At 36.3% G+C, this 23,592-nt stretch overlaps 1 protein-coding gene across 7 annotated transcripts in view; it reads left to right on the forward strand.

Annotated features, from left to right (window-relative positions):
• CACNA2D1 (calcium voltage-gated channel auxiliary subunit alpha2delta 1) overlaps positions 1-23,592 on the forward strand; it is a 561,607-nt gene that overhangs the window by 290,972 nt on the left and 247,043 nt on the right. For all 7 annotated transcript variants that reach the window (XM_075274041.1, XM_075274040.1, XM_075274043.1 and 4 more), the window contains exon 5: positions 14,234-14,278. In XM_075274041.1, coding sequence (XP_075130142.1) covers positions 14,234-14,278 — 45 coding nt within the window. The remainder of the gene's footprint in view (positions 1-14,233; positions 14,279-23,592) is intronic.

Below are 23,592 nucleotides of genomic sequence, written 5' to 3' on the forward strand. Positions count from 1 at the left end.
AAGAGGTTCTCACTTAGGTTGTAGTGCTATCTATATTATAAATATCTTAATCCCAACTGTGTTTTCAACCAGTGGTATCTCTGGAAATAATACAGGTAGAGCTACACCCTTAGTGTTATATGAAAGAAGGGAAATTATTCATTTTACACAAACCTGTACTCCATACACAGTGAGAAAAAGGGAGAACTCTCAATACAGAAGTCAGGGAAAAAATGAAAAAATGCAGGGTTCCACAAAAAGGAGACATTTGTTAAAGTAAATTACAAAATTTTATTAATGACACAAATGCTGCCAGAAATTCAAAGGTTGTCCGAAAATTTAATTACGTGTTAACAGTCCACCATGTGGTAACAGAAGGTATTACAAAAAAAACTGTACAAATTAATATCTAATTTTTAAAGCATGTTATGTTCCCTACAACTAACCCTGCTCATTTAAGGACACTGGCTGGTGAGACAGTAATACAGCTTTATTTATCTGTATAATTATTCTAATCTTTTTCATAAAATATTTCTGGTTCACTGTATAATCACTTCTACATCTTGTGACACCCTAGTGTATTTTGTAAGATCTTGGCTCTTTTGTTAGATCAGGGCCCTCACTCCTATTGTGTAAATTGATTTATTACACTGTAATATCTCAGTTTGTCTGTACAGGAACCTTGAAAATTGTAAAGTGCTTCAGAATATGTTTCACTACAAAAAAATGTATTACTATTATTAAAGAAAAATATAAAAAATGTGAATATGCCAAAGTACATAAACACTGTGGATTATATTATGTTTAATATCAAAAGTGTAATAATTCTCTTTTTTATAGAAATGACAGTTATGCCAGGCTAGTTGCTTACTGAATAGTATAGGTTCTTTATTTACCACTTTATTTAAATAGCAAATGTAAATTCACATAGCCAAAATATATATAATCATACTGTATATACGTCTATGTATCCAAATGTACCACCAACAGCAAAACAAAGCCAAGGGGGGAAAAAATTATATATATGTATAATATGGAAATCCAACCCACTTCTCCTGCAGTACCATCCCGGTCTAGTGTTTGTATAGATCTCTGACAGCTGGAAATTCATCCATGGTTACCAGATCTTCATAAATTGATCTTGCTTATCCTTCAGATAGGCAGTCTCGCTCTCCATTATCATAACATTATTAACTTTTACAACCCAGGAGAAAAAAAGTCGGTGGCCGCCTCTTTCTTTTTTTTTTTTCTAATTTAAATGGATACATTATCTAGCTGCCAAAATTAAAAAGTTAAGTAAAGAATACCTATATCTTTTAATTTAATTTAATGAGACTAAGCAGGAACAAGGCTAGAGTTAAATTCACAGTGGAATCTGTAATTTTATTCATTGATTTCTCTAACCTATCAATAAATGGATGGAACAAGGCACATAACCAAAATTCATGATAGACAGTCCCATTCTCCACCCCACATTGCCAACATTTTGAGTTTACATCTTGATAAACTGAATGCAAATGTTGAGGGACTTTGTAGTTAGATATGAGTGATGGGCAAAAAAGAAAATGCCCCTCATTGACTCATCTAACTCTAGGTCCAAATCCTATTCCCATTTCAAAATATAACTTGGGGCTGAGGTTCCAGGGACAAGGCATTGAGTTACATACAATGTAGATAAAGCATCCCTCCAACACATAATTCTTCCAAATTTGATCTATGTTCTCCAGCAGGTGGAGGTACAAGTGTGCTGAGAAAATGTCGTAGCTCTCTAATTCTACAAAGACCCAATTTAAGTAGATAGTTACATACCAATGGGTAGTCACAACAAGACAATGTGGGGCCTATTGTGGGATGATAAGCTGTATATGCGAGAAATCTTGTTCTAATTGTATTTCATCCTTGATGCATCCCATTCTGATACCAATCTACTACTCTAACCAGTGTGATGCAATGTAGTATATTTTAATATCAAGTAGTGTTAGACCCCCCAGTTCCCTTGGACAACACAACATAGTACATTTTATTGTCACCACTTTTCCTGCCCATACAAAACTAGTCTGTATTGAATTAATAGTCCTGATAAAGGAGGCAGGACGTGTAATTGGGAGGGTATAAAACATAACATTCTGATTCGGATATTCATTTTGAATACATTACATCTAGATACTGGATCTCCCAAGCAGAGATTGTTATATTCACAGCTTGTGATTTAGATACCTTTATATAACTTAGATAACTTCAAGTTTGATAGTATAGAAAAACATGAAATTCTTGCACCAATTTGGTAAGGTAGCATTTGTTTTGGTTACAAAGAATAATAAATTGTCTGTGTAAGTGGCCACCCTATAGATCCTACTACTAGAACATAGATCCTGAATCTTCCTATTCCCCGGATATTTCTTAAAAAGGTTATATTATGCGTTATGTTGCACTATTTTCTGGTTCTATTTTTTTTTTTCTTGAAAATCTCAATAAAACTCAATTAAACATGAAAAATGTTCCTGTACAAGAATAAATATCACCGTGGAAAGATGACATCCCTGGCTAGATCCATTTAAAACACTGAACTCCTAAGATAAAATGCTATTCACCTGGAACAAAGGATCATAATGGAATATCTTGAATATTTATTTATTCCAATTTATGATCAGGTTACGTCTTTTTTTTTTTTTTTAGTTGGAATAAAAATATGCAGCAAGTTACGCTGTTGTAAACAGCCTAATAGTACATTGAAAATAAACACGTTGAATCTATTCATTTCAGTTACTAAACTTCTAAAAAAAACAAAAAAAAAAACAGCGGATCCACAAAGGACATTTCATCTGTATTAATTACACAATAATATGCCATAACATAAAAATCCATAATCAAAATTGATGTAGGCCAAGACACAACATTGCATGAGGAGGAACTGCCTAAATTGACTTGTGCATCAAATAACAATTACATTAAACAGTGGCCTTTGTAAAAAGCTTTTGAACTTCCATCGGAAAATATCACAGTGACACCTAGTGGTAAATGACATATATACATACTATACAAAGAAAATAATGACCCTACTAAGCATTTGTAAAATTGCTCTGTACTGTTGAGATTCACATTATCTAGTTTGAAGAATTTTGATAATCTAGACATTAAACCACCAGTTGGGTTGGATAGTCCACCTTTTGTTGGAAGTATGGAGGCCTCCTCTCTCAAGGACCAATGAATCATTGCCATTATTTTCAATGGCTAAGCTTATATACTGTACTCTTTGTTTCAGATACAGTGTCTGCCATTGCCTAGACTACATTTATACACGACTTTGTACTATGAAGACTTTTCATAAGTGTAAATTTCAAATAAAACGATATGAATTACTACATGTTCCCGTAAAGCAATTTTTTTTAGAGTTCTTGTTGATCAAATGTTGAAAGTCTATCTATCATATCACAGTGACCTCAATTCTCATGGGTCCCTGTACCAGGTTTCTGGACCGTAAACTACATTTTAGGAATAATGCAATTTTCTTTACTGCAGTCTGATTTTGTAGACTAACGTAATGCTACTGGAAAACTGTCTCTGGTATGTAATACCACTGGGAGATTAACTCGCGTAAACTGTGATCTCTTATTTCTATAGTATTACTGCAGATATCATAGAATAGATATGTGTAACACAAATCTAACGATGACTGGAGGTGAGTGAAGTGGTTCATAATGAGCCAAGATTTTGATAAATTTTTCTCAAATTTCTGGTTTTTGTGCACACAACATTTTTGGGTTTCAACATCCACAAATCACTATTAAACTATTCAGCCCCCAAAGTAAAAAAAAAAATAAAAAATCTGAGACCAGAAAAGGTAAGTTAAAAAGAAAAACTTTCAACCCTTAGGGAGGCTACAATGCCTCCACCCACTCTACTTGTGTTCACTATCTCCCATCTGCCTTTTGTCACCCTAAGTGCACCCACAGCCCATTCTTATTGCCACTACTTGAGACTCTTTGCTACCTTATAGTATATTTTACCATTGACCCACTCTTGTGCTATAGTGATATTAGACTGATTGGTTCTCATGGCCTCTAACAAATCCCTTTTCTGTTAAACATCTTCATTTTTTCTTTTACCACATTACTATACTACTACATCATTAGACTGCACATCACATCTATGCCAGTCTCTCCATTGTTCTGATTCATCAAAAAAACAGAAAAACTCTCTGTGAAAACAGCATACCCTTAATGAATGGTCTACTGTGTCTGTTTTTCTGTATTCTATTTACTTTTTTACATGTATAGCTGTCTGGACACTTATTTTTTTCTATTAACTAAAGCTAGGGCTTATTTTCGGAGTAGGTCTTATTTTCGGAGACACATGGTGTATATCCAAGGAAGAAAGCCACAAAAAGCAATAATACAACAGGTTCATAACCTAGGGTCAATAGTGGATGTGGCCAATAGCATAGTTGCAACAGGAACAAGTTAGCAGTCCAAAAAATAACGCTAAGAATGTTTTATTAGCCCAAAACATACTTATTTTTTTGGGCTGATAAAAAGACCTTACTATTACTTTTCCTTTGGAGTGCTGGCTTATCCTGTTGTATATAAGTGATATAATAACTACTTGTGTCTATGTGTATAGTGTATATTTGGGATGTTAATTTTTTTATTTTTGTACCAAACAAAATACATACTGTAGACTTAGCCCTACGCATGGTGTGAATAGAACTTGGCACCTTTAGGAGATTGTCAATACTTGGAAATCAGAAATGAATAGGTGACTTATCACTAGTTTAAATAAAAAAAATGTAATAAACTGATACATAAAGAAACAAAGGAAGAGAATTTTTATCATCTTGATTGACCTGTGCAAGGACTCATATTTATCTGACTGGCAAATATTCGTATTCAATATTTTTAGTTCAGTAGCAAATATAAAATAACTGAATTACTTAATGCACACAATATAGCATATTTGTACAAGTAGCGCTTGATATGTTAAGTAGTACCAGTGTTTTTATTTGCTTTTAAGCATAGAATACATTTCCATCTTTCTTATAATGGTATCATACTAAAAGTATTTATACCCATCACACCGCCACAATGTTCTTTCCGTGAAGGAGATTCATATTAGTTTAAATTTTCTTTTCAAATATTCATGAACACTTTTCACCATAAAAAAGAATGCTATAAACCATTCACAACCCATTAAAATTTAATTTTAATGATATATTTTCAGTTGAAATTAGCACTTTTTCACTGTGGGTAGCAATATTTACATGGCTTGATTTGTGAGTGTGAAGGCACGCTTCAGGCTATTGCTTGTCACCTTGCAAATGTAATATGACAAGAGTTATAGAAGCCTAGCTATTAATGCTAGTGAATGTTATCCCTATGCTGCGCTTCGACAGGGCCTTCAGAACACATAAATGTGGTATTGTCTAATACATTGGTTGGTATGTGCATAACTAATAAACAAGACATTTAATTTTTTCACTTTCATATACTGTAGAATGAATGTGTTCCTTCTGTGCTTACCGTTTTACTCCTGTTTATGGATAAAGTCTATTCTAAACAGTTTAATCGTTACTAGAGATGAGCGAGTACTATTCAAAACTTCAGTTTCGAATAGCACGCACCCATAGGAGTGAATGGACATAGCCGGCACGCGGGGGGGTTAATCGGCCGCCGCCAGCAAAGTCTGCATGCTGGCTGCTTCCATTCATTCCTATGGGTGTGTGCTATTCGAAACAGCCATTTCGAATAGTACTCACTCATCTCTAAACATTACCTAAAATTAAAAAATGACATAGAGATAAAAACCATATTAGTCTTAAACTTAACTATACACAATATCTATCTATCTATCTATCTATCTATCTATCTATCTATCTATCTGAATTTCTGATTTGTTGTCTGTTCTTTATCAATGGCGAAATAACTAGACCAAGTTTCACAAAATTTGGCATTGAGATGGATATGTCTATAAACTGATGATCAAAAGGGTAACAATGTTGTGAACTTTTGACTTTCAGTCTCCATATATCTACTACAGTTTCCAACCTGAGACTACTATCATTTTATAGACAATCATCTCATACATAAATATGACTTGCAACTATTTAGCATATGATTTAGGTTTGCAGAGTCTTATGTAACTGCATTGTTACTATTTTGCTCTTAAAAATCTAAATGTTAATTTTTATTATTTTGTTACTATTTTATAAATCCACCATTGACTTTTAACACTGTCTGACTCTGAATCCTTCTGGGCATATTGGTCGACTCACTTGTGTACGAATACAACTTTTTCTTCAACTCTACTTACAAGTGTTCAATTGATTTGAGGTCTGAGGACTGTGGGGGCCAATCCTGCATCTCAACTTAATTGTCATTAAACCATTTCTTTGCTAATCTTGACATTTGCTTCTGGTCCTTCTGGAATACTATATCTTCGTTTTCATACTCATAGTACTCAACTGTGCAAAGTAACTAGTCTTATAGGACACTCATATATAGCTCAGCATTGAGATCACCATCAATCTGGTCAATTATCCAACACCTTTGGCCGTGAAACAACCCCATAACATACAGACTCCCTCCACTAAACTTGACAGTTCCTTCAATTTCTTGAACCATTAGCTTCTTTTTCTGTTGTTTCTTCCAGACCCATTTGCATACATCAGAGCCCAGTCTATTGAATTCCGTTTCATCGCACCAAATCACCCATTTCCAATTTTTTACTGTCCACTTTTTGTACTTTTTTTGCAAACTCAAGATGGCTCTTCTCATGATGATGATGAATTTCAGGCTTATTCACCTTTTTTTGAGCAACTATTCTAAACTTGTGTAACACACATCGCATGGACTCACTATCACCATTACAAAGCATACAAGCCACCTCAACTGCCTTTTTTATTACGCCAGAACTGACAGACCACCTGATGAGCTGTTTTGTTTTTTTTTGTTTTTTTTTTACTCCAATATTTTGCATTGATGTCTACCTTTTGGCTTTAAAATGGATAGACAAACTTCATTTTGTATTCTTCCAACTGTACGTACATGATGCAGTTCAGCAATTTTCTTGGTCAATGAGCTGGGTGATGCTATCCCTTGTTTCTTGGGTAATCTTCTTCCTGGCTGATCTACGAAGTGACCCAGGGACCTTTTGCTTGGAAATCAACCTAATAACACAATGAGTTGTAATTTGCAGTGTACAAGATGGAAGAGTTTTCCACCACCAGGAGCAAAACCATAACAATTCAGTTACAAGTTGCAAGTCAAATTTATGTATGAGATAGACAAGATGATTGTATATAAAATGATGATAGTCTCATGTTTAATGCTGTAGTGAATGGTGAGATATGGAAAATGAAAGTCAAAAGCTTAAACCATTGTTGCCATTTTGCTCATTGGTGTAGTTGCTTCAGCTCATCACACAACAAGATTGGTGGCCATCGTATGACTACAAACATGGTCTGCATTAAACAATTGTAAAATTGGCAAATTTTTCAGGATTTGCTGTGTTTTTTTTTTTTTACTTTTTATCTTCCAGTAGCAGATCCATACACTTTACTACATAATCTTACATGGGAAGGTACAGTGATGCAGTTTCCTATACCAGCTAATCAGATTAGTACTTTCATTTTCAAAGGGGACAAATGACAGCTAGATGGGTTGCTTCATTTTACTTTTCCATTCCACTTTAGATTAATCATCTCCTTTGTGTCCTAGGATTTTTGGGCTCATATTTCCCTTTAGAAGAGGGGCGGGAACTGCCATGTGATCTTCCTGATTTCAATGGGATCCCTTCTTCACACACTTTATACTTGGGCAACAGAATATGTTAACAATATAGAATAAGCAGTATTCAACTCATCACTCTCCCAATGCTTCCATTGCAAAACAGCCCTGCAGGATGAGGCTGTAAATGCCCTTTCAGCTAATCGCTAGGTAATACAGGTCATTGTTGTGGCCAATGATTGACTCAATAGGCATTCCCAGTCATGAAGTAGACAGCAGAGGGGACCTAGGCAGTGTGAGTGGCAGAAGAGGAGATTAAATAAAGAAAACATTGCTTTTTGTATTTTTAACCCATTCTAGGCATTTTAAAATACTCCTGAACCAAACTTTTAAACTTACACGTTTACCTGCGTACTATTATATTGTCAAAGGGAGTTTTCTGTTATTGTAAGTTCCAGTAAATAATTGTATTATGGGATATAGATATATTTTGATCGTCATGGCCATTGTATTTTCTTTTCCATCCAGTGATGTAATTTTACTTGCTTCTAACAGAACCCCCCAAATTTTCATAGGCCGGAACTATGTGTATGCCCAAGTATCAAGGGCTGATGGTCACTTACTTGCATCACTATTTTCTACTGGATTATTTTAATAACTTGCATCAATGTTTTCTCCTGGATTATCTGGATAGCACAAAGATCTGATCTTGCTATTGCTTGTCAGAGAGAACGCCCGCATGCACAAGCACCGTTTCTTCTCCTGCTGTCACTTTCAGGCTTGCAACTGTACATAGCCAGTGTTTCAGTTAGTCAGGGAAGATGCCAGAGAGATGTGTGAAGATATGTGACTCTAATATGAAATATCTGTGACGTGAACAAGAAAGCACAGACCTACTATTTTGGAGTACTGTCCTGAGTGTCAGCCTACTATACTATGCCTACCACAGTAGTAGTAAATGCCAGCACTGATCTCTGAGTACTATATTCTATGCTCTAATGATAGACCATTATATATATATATATATATATATATATATATATATATATATATATATATATATATATATATTAGATTCAAGAGGATAATAATCCATAACTTAAAATTCATCAGCTACAGAGTAAGCAATTTAGAAGTTAAAAATTGGTAATTAGGTTTGTCTTACTTCTAGAGAAATGTAGAATTTTCTGTTGTGATCTGGCAGCCATTTTTGTTTTTACAGGAAGTGAGGCAATGTTGGTTGTAATCTTTATATTAGTTTGTAGTGTCACTTTGGCATTTAATAGAAATTGCCGATGCAAAGCTAATACAGAGATGACAATCAATATGGCTTTTTTTTTTCCTGTAATTAAATCCTAAATGAGTTGCCCAAGTTATTTTTGATGACCTGCATCGCTTCTAGTGCTGAATTCTGGTCCTCAGGGTCTGTTTATATGGTGTCTATATACACAATTCATTGCTGCAACCAATCACTGGCTTAAGCAGTATACAATACTTTTTTTAATTCACAAAATTTATTGGGTTTTTTCAAGAATACAAGGGGATGGGAACAGAATACATGAATAACAGCACGTTTACAGTTTCCAGCAAAATAAATCTTACAAGGCCGCAGAAGTAACAATAATAAACCGGAGTATATTCAATGAGCATAAAGCTGCAATGGAGTGCAGAGTGAATGAAGAGGGAAATGGGAAGGGACTAAAGGAGGGGGGAATGGGGAGAGTGGGGGAAGGAGTCGGATAGAGAGAGTAGGGCTAAAGAAGCATAATAGGCATGTATCTACATTTGGCCAGTTCATCTCGGGGGCATGGAACCGAGAGATCATGAACCAGAGGAGAAATACAATAACCATGGGCTCCAGATGCAAACAAACTTATCATGAGTGCATGTGGACCAACTAAGCAGCTCCTCAAATCTAGCAATGTCTTGTATGCAATTTTCCCACATTTCCAGAGGGGGAGCAGTGGATTGTAGCCAGTGGCACGGGATCAGAGATTTGGCTAGCATATGAGTGATTAAGATATCTTTAGCCGGGGAGTATTTCTCATTTGGCAATGATAAGAATAGCGATTCCGGTGTTAAGACGAAGGAGGGGTTCGCGACTTGTCTTATTTTGTCTGCCACTCCCTTCCAGAAAGTTTCAATAATCGGGCACGTCCACTAGACGTGCAAGTAGGAACCAGCCTGGGCCTGACATCTCCAACATACATTGTCATTTCGTAGACCTCTCCAGGCAAGCCACTCCAGGGTCCTGTACCACCGAGAGAGGATCTTTTACTGGTTTTCTCTCAGTCTAATGCATCTTGAGAAGACTTGCAAGTATTTTAGTGCTACAGCTACTTCTTCTTGATTGAGAGAAATGTTGAGGTCTTTCTCCCAGCTGGTAACAAAGGCTGGTCTGTAGTCTGTCTGTGGGGAGATAAAATGGTGGAGTATTGTCGAAGTCTTGTGCAATAATCTAATTTGCGACACCAAAAGTTTCTGAAACGGCATCAGACCGGTCCTAAGATTGTACGTCTTGTTAAATTTAGTCTGAAAATGGTGAAGGTGGTTTCTGTGAAGAAAGAATAAGGAGGGGATGGGTCCAAGTTTTGTCGGGTCAAGCAACAACATTTTGGATTACTCATCCGAAACGTCCTTCAAGTGTAGCGAATTCAAGGCCGTCCAAAGTGAGTCATATTGTCTATGGCCATCTCTGAGGCAGGCTGATACAAGTCCAACAGGCATTAGTGGTGACGGGGTGGGTGCAAGAGACGGGCCTAACAGTTTCCAGGTTTCCCACGCACCCCTTAATAGAGGTCTGCAAGCTTCTGATGATCTCTTGGAGTCCCAGGGTAACCACAGATATCGGAGGAGCAAAGGTGTTCGCTCTGAGCGGGAAAAGGAGATGTGCCCACCAGCGCAGCTGATTTACCTGATAGTATGTGCCTACGTTTGGAAGACCTATACCACCTTGGTCTTTGTGTTTGATCAAGAGTGAACATACTGTTCTAGGGGACTTATGTCACCAGATGAAGTTTGTGAAGATTCTACGAATCGATGTGAAGAATTCCTTAGGAAGGAAAATTAGAAACATATTCAACTTGTAAAGGACCTTGGAGACCAAGTACGTTTGGAGCAGGTTTTTCCTCCTGAACCAGGAGAGAGGGAGAGATTGGAAGGAGTCTAAGTCTTTCTTCAGAGCACGCAGGAGCGGTTGGAAATTTTCTGAATACAAGTCTTCTACTTGGGGCATTAGTCGAATACCCAGGTATTTGATAGATCTATCCGCCCATTGGAAGGGAGAGTTCTCTTTCAACTTCAGGACTCTGGAGGGAGGTAGAGAGATGTTAAATACTTCCGATTTTTCTAGGTTCGCTTTATATCCTGAGATATACTTCCATACGCAAGCAGGATGTCTGTGACTTCCGGCAAAGTTTCCTCTGGATTGGTAATGACGAATGTGGCATCATCTGCAAAGGCAACTGCAGACGTGGAAAGGGTTCCAGCTTCCATACCTTCTATCCTCTCATCTTGTCTCAACCTTTGTACCAGTGTTTCCAGGACCAGGATAAATAAGGTGGGTGAGAGCGGGCAACCTTGTCTGGTCCTGTTGGCTATCTGAAAAGTATTAGACAATGTTCCGTTCACTTTGAGTCTGGCGTGGGGTTCGGAGTATAGGGAAAAAATGGCCTCAACAAAAGGACAAGGAAATCCAAATTTCAATAAGGTCGCCTCCATGTAGGCCCAGGACACCCTGTCAAATGCCTTTTCGGCATCAATCCCAAGCAGGACAAGTGGCAGGTTCTTCTTTCTGGTTCTATATATCAAGGGGAGGAGGCGCGCTGTGTTATCCTTCCCCTCACGACCTGAGACAAAGCCGGGATGTTCAGAGTGCACAAGATCTGGTATCAGTTTCTGCGTTCTCGATGCCAGCAACTTTGGCTATACTTTCAGATCCAGATTGAGGAGTGAAATCAGCCTGTAGTTTCCACAACACATGAGATCTCGACCCTCTTTAGGAATGTGGGCCTCTTGCGTCTGAAGTGGAAGGCTGCCACCCTCAAGCAGTACATTGAACATTTTTGCAAGGTGGGGGACAAGTTCCGACTGAAAGCGTTTGTAGTACAGGAGAGGAAATCCGTCAGGCCCTGGGCTTTTCCCTGGTGAGATAAACAGTATACAATACCTGACTGCTGCAAACAGTGAATATGTGTATATGGCCCCTCTCTGCAGCAGCTGTGTAAACAGATCCCAGTTCGAACTTAAACAATTTGGAAAATCCCTTTAATTACCTAACATTTGGCTTCTGCTCTAATTTCTGAGTATTTAACATATGGCCCTTCCTATATTTAAGCTGGAAATCCTCTTATAAAAAATAAGTGACAAGTTCTCTTTAAATAGACGCTTAAACATGTAAATGTATTGTGCGCCCAGCAACCCTAGCAGACAGTTATAGTGAGAAAGGTGTTTGTACCTAATGGAAGAATAGAATGAAGCTGCTGATCTATTGGCTTTAAAACTAAATACAATTCCCCATGCTGTTTCCTCGCTCATGGAAAATTCGTCCAACCTTTTCTGCTAAAATAGAGTTTCAAATTAAAAACCAGGGGACGAAAAAGAGAAGGAATCAGGTTATAGATTGTTTCTTAGAGGTATTCGCAGTGCCTGCAAGGTGCATCTCTATTGAATTATTCAGCATCATATATTTATACCATTGAAGAGATTTTTGTCTTTGGTTATTTGGGCAGTATTGTTTATAAATGTATTTTACTATTCCATTATTTCCCATTGAATATGTACAATCTAGTGTTTAATTGTGCTGAATATAATAAAGTCATTTCAGTGACCAGATCATGCAGTTGTTCCTAACACTTAGAAATCTGCCTGTAGTTCATGTACCATGTCATTCTTTAAACAGATAAAAAGTGATTTATTTGATAAGGGAGGAAATAAATATAATGAAAGTTCAGGTTTACTGTGCTGTTGGTTGGGTGAAGTGTATTCTTACACAGCTGAGTTCCCATGTATAATGTCTGAATGTATCTGTTATTTATCAGGCAATGAAATTCTATTCTGTTTGTTTTCCATGAGCTAAAAATATAGAAAATATCCGGTGGAGATGAAATTATATTCAATGCCTCATGGCCATATGTTTGCTACTTCTAACCAGAATTACAGAAATGATTTAAATAGGATAAAAAATTTGTTGGAAATGTGAAATGGAATGTTATTTGGGAAATGCTACACTATCTAATGCTTGATAGGTGCTGACGGGGTGGACAAGAGCAGGATATTGTCTATGTACAATAATAATATATTTAAGTGTTTTTATTAACATTATCAATAAAATAACACAAAAATGGCAACAATTAGCACAGTAGGTGATACAGCACTCCATAGGAAGAAGTAAGAAAGACAAAGGTCAAAGCATATAATAACAACAATTATCACAATCAAGTCAGTTACCGTTTCTGGCTCAGATAGAGAATGTTCTCCCTAAAAGAGGAAACATATCTAGGGAATAGGGGGATCTGCAGGTGGGGCCATGGCGGGTTGACGGAGGAGTGATACCCCCTCCCCCTTGCTGTAATTCCAGTGCAACTCCAATTGCCCTCACAGCCTAATGTCCCCCTCCAGCTGCCCCCACAGTTGTATGGCCCCCTCCAGCTGCCCCCACTGTATAATATTCCCCTCCAGTTGTCCCCAGTTTAATGTCCAGCTCCTTACTTCACCACTGTATGCAACTTATTTGCATCTGGAGAGGATTCAGATGACTTCAAACCGGGACATACCTCTCAACGATTGAGACAGGGAAACAGGACCTGGAATCTGGGACTGTCCCTCTGAATCTGGTACAGTTAGGAGGTATGCAGTATTTGTGAGTCATGAAATTCATTAGTCCAGTCACTTGAAGTGAATTAAAATCTATGTAATAGATACAGTACACAAACCAATATAATCATGGGTCCACAAATATTGTTACTGTAGAGCCACAGTAATATAGGGCAATCAGAAAGTATCAGGCCATGTCACAATACAGTATAACCTATGGAGAAATGACTGCTAAAGAGCTAAAATTATGAAAATAAAAATTAAGAAAAATGAAAAGCAATTAAATAATATTAGATAGAAATGGTAGCCTGTAGTAACTAATGGTTATGAATAATATAAGAGTAGGTAGTTATGCCTGAATGCTGCAGCTCTGCTTCTATTTGCTCGACTAGGAACAGAACTGCAGTACTCTTGTGTAACTGCTGTAAAACAGGTGGCACCTTTTTGTTTCTGGCTTCAACTGTTTGATATTATATGGCTATGAGGGACAGGGTCCAGCTGTTGGGCATTCACAGATCTGATACTGATAATCTATCCCATGGATAATTTAACAGTATAAAAAATGTGACCGAGCCAGGACAGCCCCTATTACATACATATTTAATGGTTATATGCTCTCTTTTTTCTTGTAGTGTCTTATATAAGAAAATCTGTTAAAAAAAATTATTAAATATAAACTACAGTCAAAATGTAACATTTTTTTAATCTATTTTTGACAGAAACATGATATAGTTTACTACAATGCAAAGGAGGATCAGATGGATGTAAGTAATTATTTCCACTTATTTTCCTCTACATTATCATTCACAGTTGTCACAGTTGTGTAATAATAATCCTTTAGCTGTTATGTTTTCATTTTCCTTGTTGCATTAAGGTTTATTCACACTTACACATTAAATTTGGCTGTCAGATATTTTTCATGTCCTAATCAAAGTGCGGTATTATATACCGCTAGATAGCTGACAGTGCATTGAATTCAGTTCACTGTCGACTTACTTGGTATGGGACTCGGGTTTGGAGATATCGGTGTCGTTAATTTTGGCACCAATCTCTCCCCGCTGTCAGAAGGGCGGGCAATAATGCTGAGCTGTGAGGAACACCCCTTTTGACAGTGCAAAGCTAATTTAGAGTACAGTCAGGGGGGCCTTCATTACAGCCCAGCGATAACACTTAGCTGTAAGTCTATGATATTGTACTAATAATAATTGTGTCATGGTAAGTATTAAAATGTGTGACAGGTTTAAAACATTCACAAGTGACACTGCCTTTCATGTTCTATTGGCCTCTGAATGTTCTCATGGTAGTTGGCGGTTAAGTCAAGGTTGTGCTGTTCTCTTGCTATATACAGTTGGGTCCACACTTAACTGTATTCCAGACTGGTTATGTACTCCAATTTGTCTTGAGAAAAATGTAACACAATATTGCAACATGCTAATAAATGCCTCGAAATCCTGCAATTTAACCCACCGGGTTGGCCATCCATAGATATAGGAATAAGTATAATCATTAGCAGATTACTTTGTAATAGCTGTTGTATTTCAATATGTGATATACATAACAGGGCATGTCCAGCCAAGAGCACAAGTAACAGAGGACACACATAATGCTCCATAATGTTATTTATTTATTTTGCTTACTTATATAGCAGCATCATATTCTACAGCACTTTTCAGATATATTGTCAACACTGTCCCAAGTAGGTATCACAATCTAAATTCCCTGTCAGTATGTCTTTGGAGCATGGGAGGAAACCGGACTACCCAAAGGAAAATGAATAGTTGGTGGGAACACAAGCCAAACTCACATATATCACAGATGATCCACTTCTGATGCTCAGAAGATGAATCACCTCAGCTGGGAACACAATGCAGAATGAACAAACTACCACCACAATAATCCAAGAGGGATCAAAAAATGATGAATAAAAAATAAAAATAAAACTTAGCCTTTAATATCTCTTATAAAACTGGATATATGACAAATCAGTAATGGTCAAAAAACAGCATGAAATCTCTTAGACGTTTCAGGATACAAGACCCCTTAGTCATAGCAGTGTGAGTGTGTGTGTGTGTGTGTGTGTGTGTGTGTGTGTGTGTGTATGTGTATGCATGCATGGAATAAATCTTGATTGATTGGATTTCTTTGCAATGATACTATTGCTTTGTGTAAATTGTGCAACCTTTAGTAAAGTAATATTCCACCAAGCACAAAATCCAAATAAAGAAACCAGTTGTAAACCTTGGGATTGAATTAGTGGATTTCAGTATTTTTGTAATTTTTCTTATGTATTTATGCTTTACATTGTGCCAGAGTTGTTTGCCATAAATCTGTTCTAGATGAAAAATAATTTGATAATACAGTATTAATGATAATATGCTGTAGTTTCATAAATGATGAACCAAAATCTCTGTGACCTAATTTATCATGTAAACTTCAAAAGACTTTTAGAATGTACTAATGAGCATCTGGAGGCTATGGATGTTTTCACAATCCATACATGTCTTATATATATACCGGAGTTGTAATCTAAGATGTAATATCTATATCTTAAAATAAAGGTAACAATTTATCTATCTCTAAGTATCCATTAGATGTTAATGATAGACTGTAAAGGCAAGAGTCACTGCAAATTCTCTAGGACCCCCTAATGTGTTGACAGCATCTTGCTCACTTTCTTCTGAAGTGGTGTAAAAATGCTAAATATTGTATTTTTTTGCTCAAAAACTTCTACTTTGTGCCTTTTTCTATGCCAGAATCATTGAAAGCCAAGCTTGAAAAATTCCCTGAATATTATTTTGTGGTCAAGGGAGCCATAATGACTAATCCTGAATTTTATTTATGACCTAGTGTTATAGGGTAGTAAAGTGTTTCTATTAATAAAGTGTTGATATTAATATGTGTATAATAGCCTAGAGCAGTGAAGGGATTAGAGGTAACATTGTTGGGTTAACATTTTTAGACGGTTTAATGATAACATTCTTAGTGGTCCAGGATAGGAAATAGGTTAATGCTGAGATATGTGGTGATCTATGGACTCTGGGACCTTCCAAATGAAATGTAAAATTTACTTTCATCTGAAAACACCTTTGACCACTGAGCAACAGTCCATAACTTTTTGATGATATTCTAATTTATTGAGACTGTTGTACTAGTATATATTATATAATATAACATATACTGTATTTATGTTGCTAACTTATATGGCACCATCATATTCCACACGAGGAGAACATAAACTCCATGCAGATGTTGTAGATTCAAACCTAGGACTCCTTCAATTCGATGAAACACTGCTAACCACTGAGCTATAGCTATGTTTTTAATTTTTTTATTCAATCATGTTTTACATCTATATGTGTGTTGAAGCAGAACATACATCCCACACTTTGAATACAGTTTTAACAAACATGTAAAATCACAACACATATACAAATGTCCAAGAGCTCCCAAACCTACTAAAGGCTGTATTCAGCAGAGAAGGCATATTCCTAACTCAGGAACTCTGCAAATGCAATAAGCATTTTAGGCTTGAAGAAGCGTGACTTTGAACGCGAAACGGCTGTTGCCTCTTTTTGACAATAGTGCTATTACTCCCTCCCTTTGGATTTCTTTTATTTATGTATCTAATAAAGGATATGTTTTAAGGAAAAGAGAAGACAAATGTCGTCCTTTGGAGAATGATTGGTGAGTGCCCACCCATTTCTACTTTTTCATAGATTCTTATCAGGTTGTTTGCAGTTTACAAACACCTTTTACAATATATATTTATCTGCTGAATATAATTTTGTGTTTAGGTTTTGGAATAGCCAGTATTTAGTATTCTGTGGCGAGGCCATATTGAGCAGTCAGTAGAAACGTAATAATTGGAGCAAATGAACATATGTACAGTAAGTCAGTGACATATTGCAAACTATTATACTGTACTCGCTGCAGCATGTGGTAAAGAAACTTTGAATAAACATTGAAGAATTCTGTAAAATACAATATTCACAAGACATGTGCAATTCCTAAATTTATATGCAAATCATTAAGTGTGAAATGTTCATTTCTCTTATACTGAGTGGTTGGACTTCAATACAAAGACAGACCAATCCTTTATTCCCTTTACATAATCCAATTTGAGCAGACTTCAAGTCATTTGGATCTCCAGTTATGCTGTGTGTTTGCTAATAGCTGTAGTGCTTCCTCTCTGTCTCCCCTTCAATTAACTGCACACATTTCTCCGCAGCAAGGGCTCTGTGCCTAATTGACAGCACTGATTTATGGGAGCGGGGAGAACTACTTCACTTAGCTTTTTTTGTATTTCAGTAATTTTGTTCAGTTTGTTTTCCTTTTGTCATAATTTAAAGTTCTCATATGCAGTTTATATCTGTCCATAATAATCAATGCAGTTATCCTCTCTAATAATGACACTTAATGATAAATTGTATATCGCTTTGAGATGGAATAAACAGCCCATTTTCATGTGTCACGTTCTATGTGATCCAGGTTGAGAAATCACATTCTGATATGTTAGAGATGGAAAGATCAACATTCATTTTAAGTACTTTTATGTCAGGTTTCTGACATATGTGTCGCTGTGAATGAAATAGCATTCACACCTTTGAAATGTATCACTGCGAGACATCACAATCCATTCTCAGCCTTCCACAAGTGCTGGAGGAAATTGATGGCTCTTCAAAGATATAAATCAGCAAGTTCAAATTTTACATTATTCTTATTGTATCCCAAATGTAATGAAGAAGTAATGCAAAATATTACCTTTTCCAAATAACATTGAGCAAATAGCTCTACTTCTACATTACAATTAATAGAGCTGGATATGATTGTATCGTACCTACAGTAAAATACAATGATGCTGACAAAGAAAAAGCAATACAATACTGTAGGAAAATGATGCAGATCAAAGAGGACCTTTCATGTCTTCAGGCACATGCGGTTTTATATACCGTTAGAAAACCGTCAGTATGCTCAGTTCAGTGCACTGTCGGCTTTCCTGTTATGTGCCTCGGAGCTGGAGATATCTGTGCCGTTATCAGTGTCTGCCCACTGTCAGAAGGGCGTTCCTAACAGTTTAGGTGGGCTGTGAGGAATGCCCCCCCCCCTCACAGTACTTGTCCATAGCTCTGTACTGTCAGAGGGGCTTTCCTTACCACTCAGCCATGGCACTAAGCTTTGAGGAGCATCCCAGTACTAATCTATGGACGAGTACAGTCAGGTGGGGCGTTCCTCACAGCTTAGCATCATGGCTGGGCAGTAAGGAATACCCCCTCTGACAATACAGAGCTATGGACGAATACTGTGAGGGGGGGTGTTCCGCACAACCCAGCTAGACTGGACATAAACATGAAAAGTCCTCTTTAACCAGTTCAGTACCGGGCAAATTTGTGGTCCGGGACCAGACACATTTTAGGTTTATTTTGTATTTGCAGTTTAGAGGGCTGTGACATTTTTCTCATATGTCTCATTCAACTAATTTTCGCAACTTTTTTCAGGGATACCTAGGGCTTTATTTTTGTTGTTTTTATTTTCGAATGTGTTTTAATTTTTTTTTTTATATCCAGGGAAAATATAAACAAAATAGGAGGAAAATTGTGTCTGGTTTTCATTTTTTTTTTTTTTTTATAACACAAAGTGCAGCTAAAAACTTTATAAAATAGTTTTTCCTCTCCTTTACAGTAATTTTTATTTTGTATGGTGTTGGGGGTGGGGCTATAACCTTTAATAATGGCAGTTTATTGGCATATTATTTTACTTATTTTTTCAATTATTTTTTCAATTTTTTTTTCAATTTTTTTTTATTTTTTTATATATTTTTTTCAGATCATAAGAGACCTTTGGGGACATCTGATCACTTTTTTTTGTATTAGGACCCAGCATCTCTTGCAAGACACTGAGCCCGGGGATCACATGACTGCCGGATCAGAGGGCGGCCCCATCATGGCGGTGCACATAGCTGTGTATACAGCGCTCACCTTCCCTGTCTTCTCTCTGGGAAGTTACAGGTGGCTCCCAGTTTCAGCAATTGCACAAACTCATGCAATAGCTGTGTTCTGACAGGATGTACCGTCACGTTCTGTCAGAACAAGACAACCACCATCCGGACGTTTATAGTGTATGGGCGGTCAAGAAGTGGTTAAGTTTGCTGTACTGAAAAATACATCTCAGATGGGATAGTCTACTAAAGTGGGAAGTTTGTAAGGCTTTGTGGTCACTTTGCCCCAAATTGATATTTCATACAGATGACCTATTGCAGGTCCCGGTTTTATTTTTTTTACCCATGTGGCGGTATGACCGTATTCATCCCCAGTTTTCTTCAAAAGTCTCAGAAATTGGACTTTAATAGTGCATGCTGCCATTTTTCTACTGTGTCAGTGTGGGAAAACTCTAGAATTTAACAAATAGTGCTACTTTATTATTTTAGATTCAATTTAGCCATAAATCCTTTTTGTATTTCCTCATATTTTGAAATGGTTTTTAAATTAGTTTTGTCTGGTATGAATGTTATAATTATTCTGGCAATTAATGTGTACATTATTAAAAGGGACTGCCTAAGACAAAAATAAATATAAATGAAATAATGAGTACTATAGTCTAAGTTAATATACATTGCTTTATTTTCAATTATAATACAGCATACAAAATAAAATAAGAAATGCGGTATAGCAAAGATGCCAAAAGGCGTGGTGAAAAAAACGTACCCCTTAGAGACAAATAAATAAATAAATAAACCCCCTCCCATAGACTTCCCTAAAACAAATACAAAATTAACAATCATATCTTCTGGGAATAAATATCACAATAATAAAATAATGCTTAATATGTATACTGCATAATATTATATCCATCACGCATGGCCAATCTCATAGATCAAAGAAATAGATAGACTTTTGTTTTTGCCATTTTAAGTATAAAACCAGTGGATACTTTGCAGATCCCATTATATTCACTGTGTGATACCACTCTAGGGCAAGACTTCGCTCCATCTTATGTCATCATGCCAGCATCATCATTTCAGCATTTGACACCAGGCAATACTGATGCCACACTGGAAAAATCTCAATGTTCAAAGATATGTAAACAGTCAAGTATACAAGAAACAAATAAAATATGCGACCTACAGTCCGTTTCTCAAGACCAAAGGATAGTGCACAAAGACCAATAAACAGTAGCAAAAAATAATTGCATAATTGTTACAATTCCAAAGCCATCATAACTTAAAAACACATTAAAAGTGTTAAAAAGACATGCATCTCAAATCCCAATCTTATAAATTGATTTTGTGCTTCTCAGCAAATTCAACAATACTGAACATGAGGTTCTTAATACATATTGATCAAGGTGTATAAGCCCACTAGCCACTTCATGGCAACCTCTTTTCAAAATGTTGTCTGTATGGTTGCAATGTCATGACTTAAGGACTTGAGTTCTATCAAAAATATGTAACCCTCCACTCCCTCAACTACTCTGTTATATTGTCCTTTCACTGCATCAATAAAGCCGAAGACATTTTGTTTACAAGAACAGAAGGTTTGTTCCTTTTGCAGGAAATGCTCACTGCCAAGTATTGTTTTTTTTGGCAGAGTGGTGGTAGGCTTTATTCCCTGGCATTGAGTACTTTGACCAAACTACACATCTGATAGAGTTTCTGAATGTGTCCTCCTCTACCTGTCATCTTGCCTGGACATTTCCATATATGTGTATTACAAGTTTAACAGCTTTTGCAGATATGACATGGTCTTGCGGCAAGTTGTCACAAAGTGATATGCTTACTATCTTATTTGTGTCTGTGTGTTACCACCTAGTAGGATATGGTGTGAATTGCAGTCTTTCAAGGCTATTCTTACTATGTATGATATTGAGCTGAAGTGGATCCAAGACAAATTTTAATCCTGAACCAGATTGGAGATCTGTTAAGTGTGGACACATCTGTACTTTGTCAGTCATATTACAATTTGTATAGCTAATATTGATCTCTTAGAGTTTGTGTATTGCGTAAAGTTCTTCCACTCATATATATTCTTACAGACTGTTGTTAAAACAACTCCTTTACATATTCTATTATAGTTACTCTTTATAATGCTATTAAAGCTTCTCATGCTAATTGACAGTCAATTTTCTATTTTTCTATCAGATTTGGGCTTCACACATTTGTTCTAAAAGACAACCATTGTGCAGAGAAACATTATTCATGGCTTTATTTATTTTATTTTTTTTTATCCACAGTAGATTTACTCTTTTATATTAGATTTTTAGAGGATTTAAATATCTATATGGAAAAACTTTATAAATCCTTTAATTGCAAATGATGTAGTCAAAGTACTTATGTTATATGATTGATGGTAAAACCTGTATCCCCACTAAAATTGAAGAAACTGGTCACTGACTGCTTTGGGAAAAGCACATCTAACAGTATTTAAATATGTTTGTAATTTACACTTACACTTTCAACATCAATCTAACTAGTAGGAATTTACTAGGATTTAACTACAATTCCCATGGTGGAAGCTACTGTAGTTTAATCTTTCTAGATTGCTAAAGAGGTTCTTCAATTGAAAGTGTTATTACTGAAAATTGATTTTCCTGTTTCTAAGGTGTGGAAATAGCCACTAGAGACGGGCAGAGTATTGGAATTGTATAGCCCAGACTCATCTACCTTTAGGTTTCTGTTGTAGGCACATTTGTTCCAATTAACCATCTGCTCTGTGACAGTAGGTGGTGACCCAATAGAATATATTACTGTACCTTTTATAAAGAAATTATGTATATGTAAATATTTGATTTCTCTTTTGTGCTGTATATTTATCTCAGTTGGGGGCACTTTGTATATAGTGTTATATAGCATTAGCAACACCGATTAAAGGGGTAGAGAGGCTGAAAATGTTTTTATTCATTCTTCATGTAAAAAGTTTTAAGGAATATTTACCATATGAAATGTCCATAAAAATGTCTTAACTGAGAATAGCATCAGGAAACCGGAAACCATCTGTACAGAGAAGCCAAATGTCTTTCTGCCATATAGTACAGTAGAGTCGTGTCCCTTAAATGTAAATGTATAGGCATGCCAGACATACCTATATTAGCAGATAAAAATAATCATTTATCATTATGTTGCCTATTTCTTACTTGCAACTTTGCTAACCTTTAGGCAGAGGCTGCATAAGACTTTGACATCATCACATACAAGTTGTGCAATATAAACCGGCCAATTTGGAAGTGAGCTGAACATGAATTTAGAATTTTGGCACCTAATAAACACAAAAACAGCTGTATGTACATGTCAGATTGGAATGCAGCTTATATTGAATGCTATGCCGAGAAAGTTGCTTGTAATTTGTAGTCCTTTATCTTAAATCCATGAAATTTAGATTTCTTCTGACTGTACTGGTTGTCATTGTGTGAATTAATCAAATTGAAAGATAAAAATTGTGATGTCATTGCAACTTTGCCATCCTTGCATTTTGTGTCCAAAGATGTCACAAAGCCCTTGCTTAAATCTGTCAGGACATCCGTTAGAACAGCCTGATCCCTTTCTCCCAACATCTACCTTTAATGAGTGGATTTGACCAACATTTTGAAGCAAAGAGAATTATCAGCTTTAAATAAGCAAAGATAATGTTTGTCATCTGTTCTATATATACTAATCTGAAAATGACCATTATCTCTTAAGGCCAAAATGAATATAAAGTGCTATTGGCTTCTCATTTTATTTTTATTTCAGATCACTCCGCTTATAGAGAACATTGGTTGTGATCCACATAAGTTTAATCATCCTTCTATTATCTTGGTTCCTACCTTTCCTAACATATATTGATTTTTTTTTTCTATTCAGTGCACAGCTTTCCAATATGCCATCTTCTAATCTTTCAACTCCTGTTACAGCTGATGCCATATGAAGCCCAAAACTTTTTTCCATTTGATACCTCAAATACTGTGCAGTTATATTTGCCTTACAACTATATACAGTACAGTATATGTTCACATATACTGTATAACATTGAGGATGTTACTTTTTCAGGTCAAATTTTTAGGTAGTATGTAAGACAGGTCATAGGAAGAAGATAGTTGTCAGACCAAG

This window comes from Leptodactylus fuscus, chromosome 5 (genome assembly GCF_031893055.1).
Source record: "Leptodactylus fuscus isolate aLepFus1 chromosome 5, aLepFus1.hap2, whole genome shotgun sequence".
Taxonomy (NCBI): Eukaryota; Metazoa; Chordata; class Amphibia; order Anura; family Leptodactylidae; genus Leptodactylus; species Leptodactylus fuscus.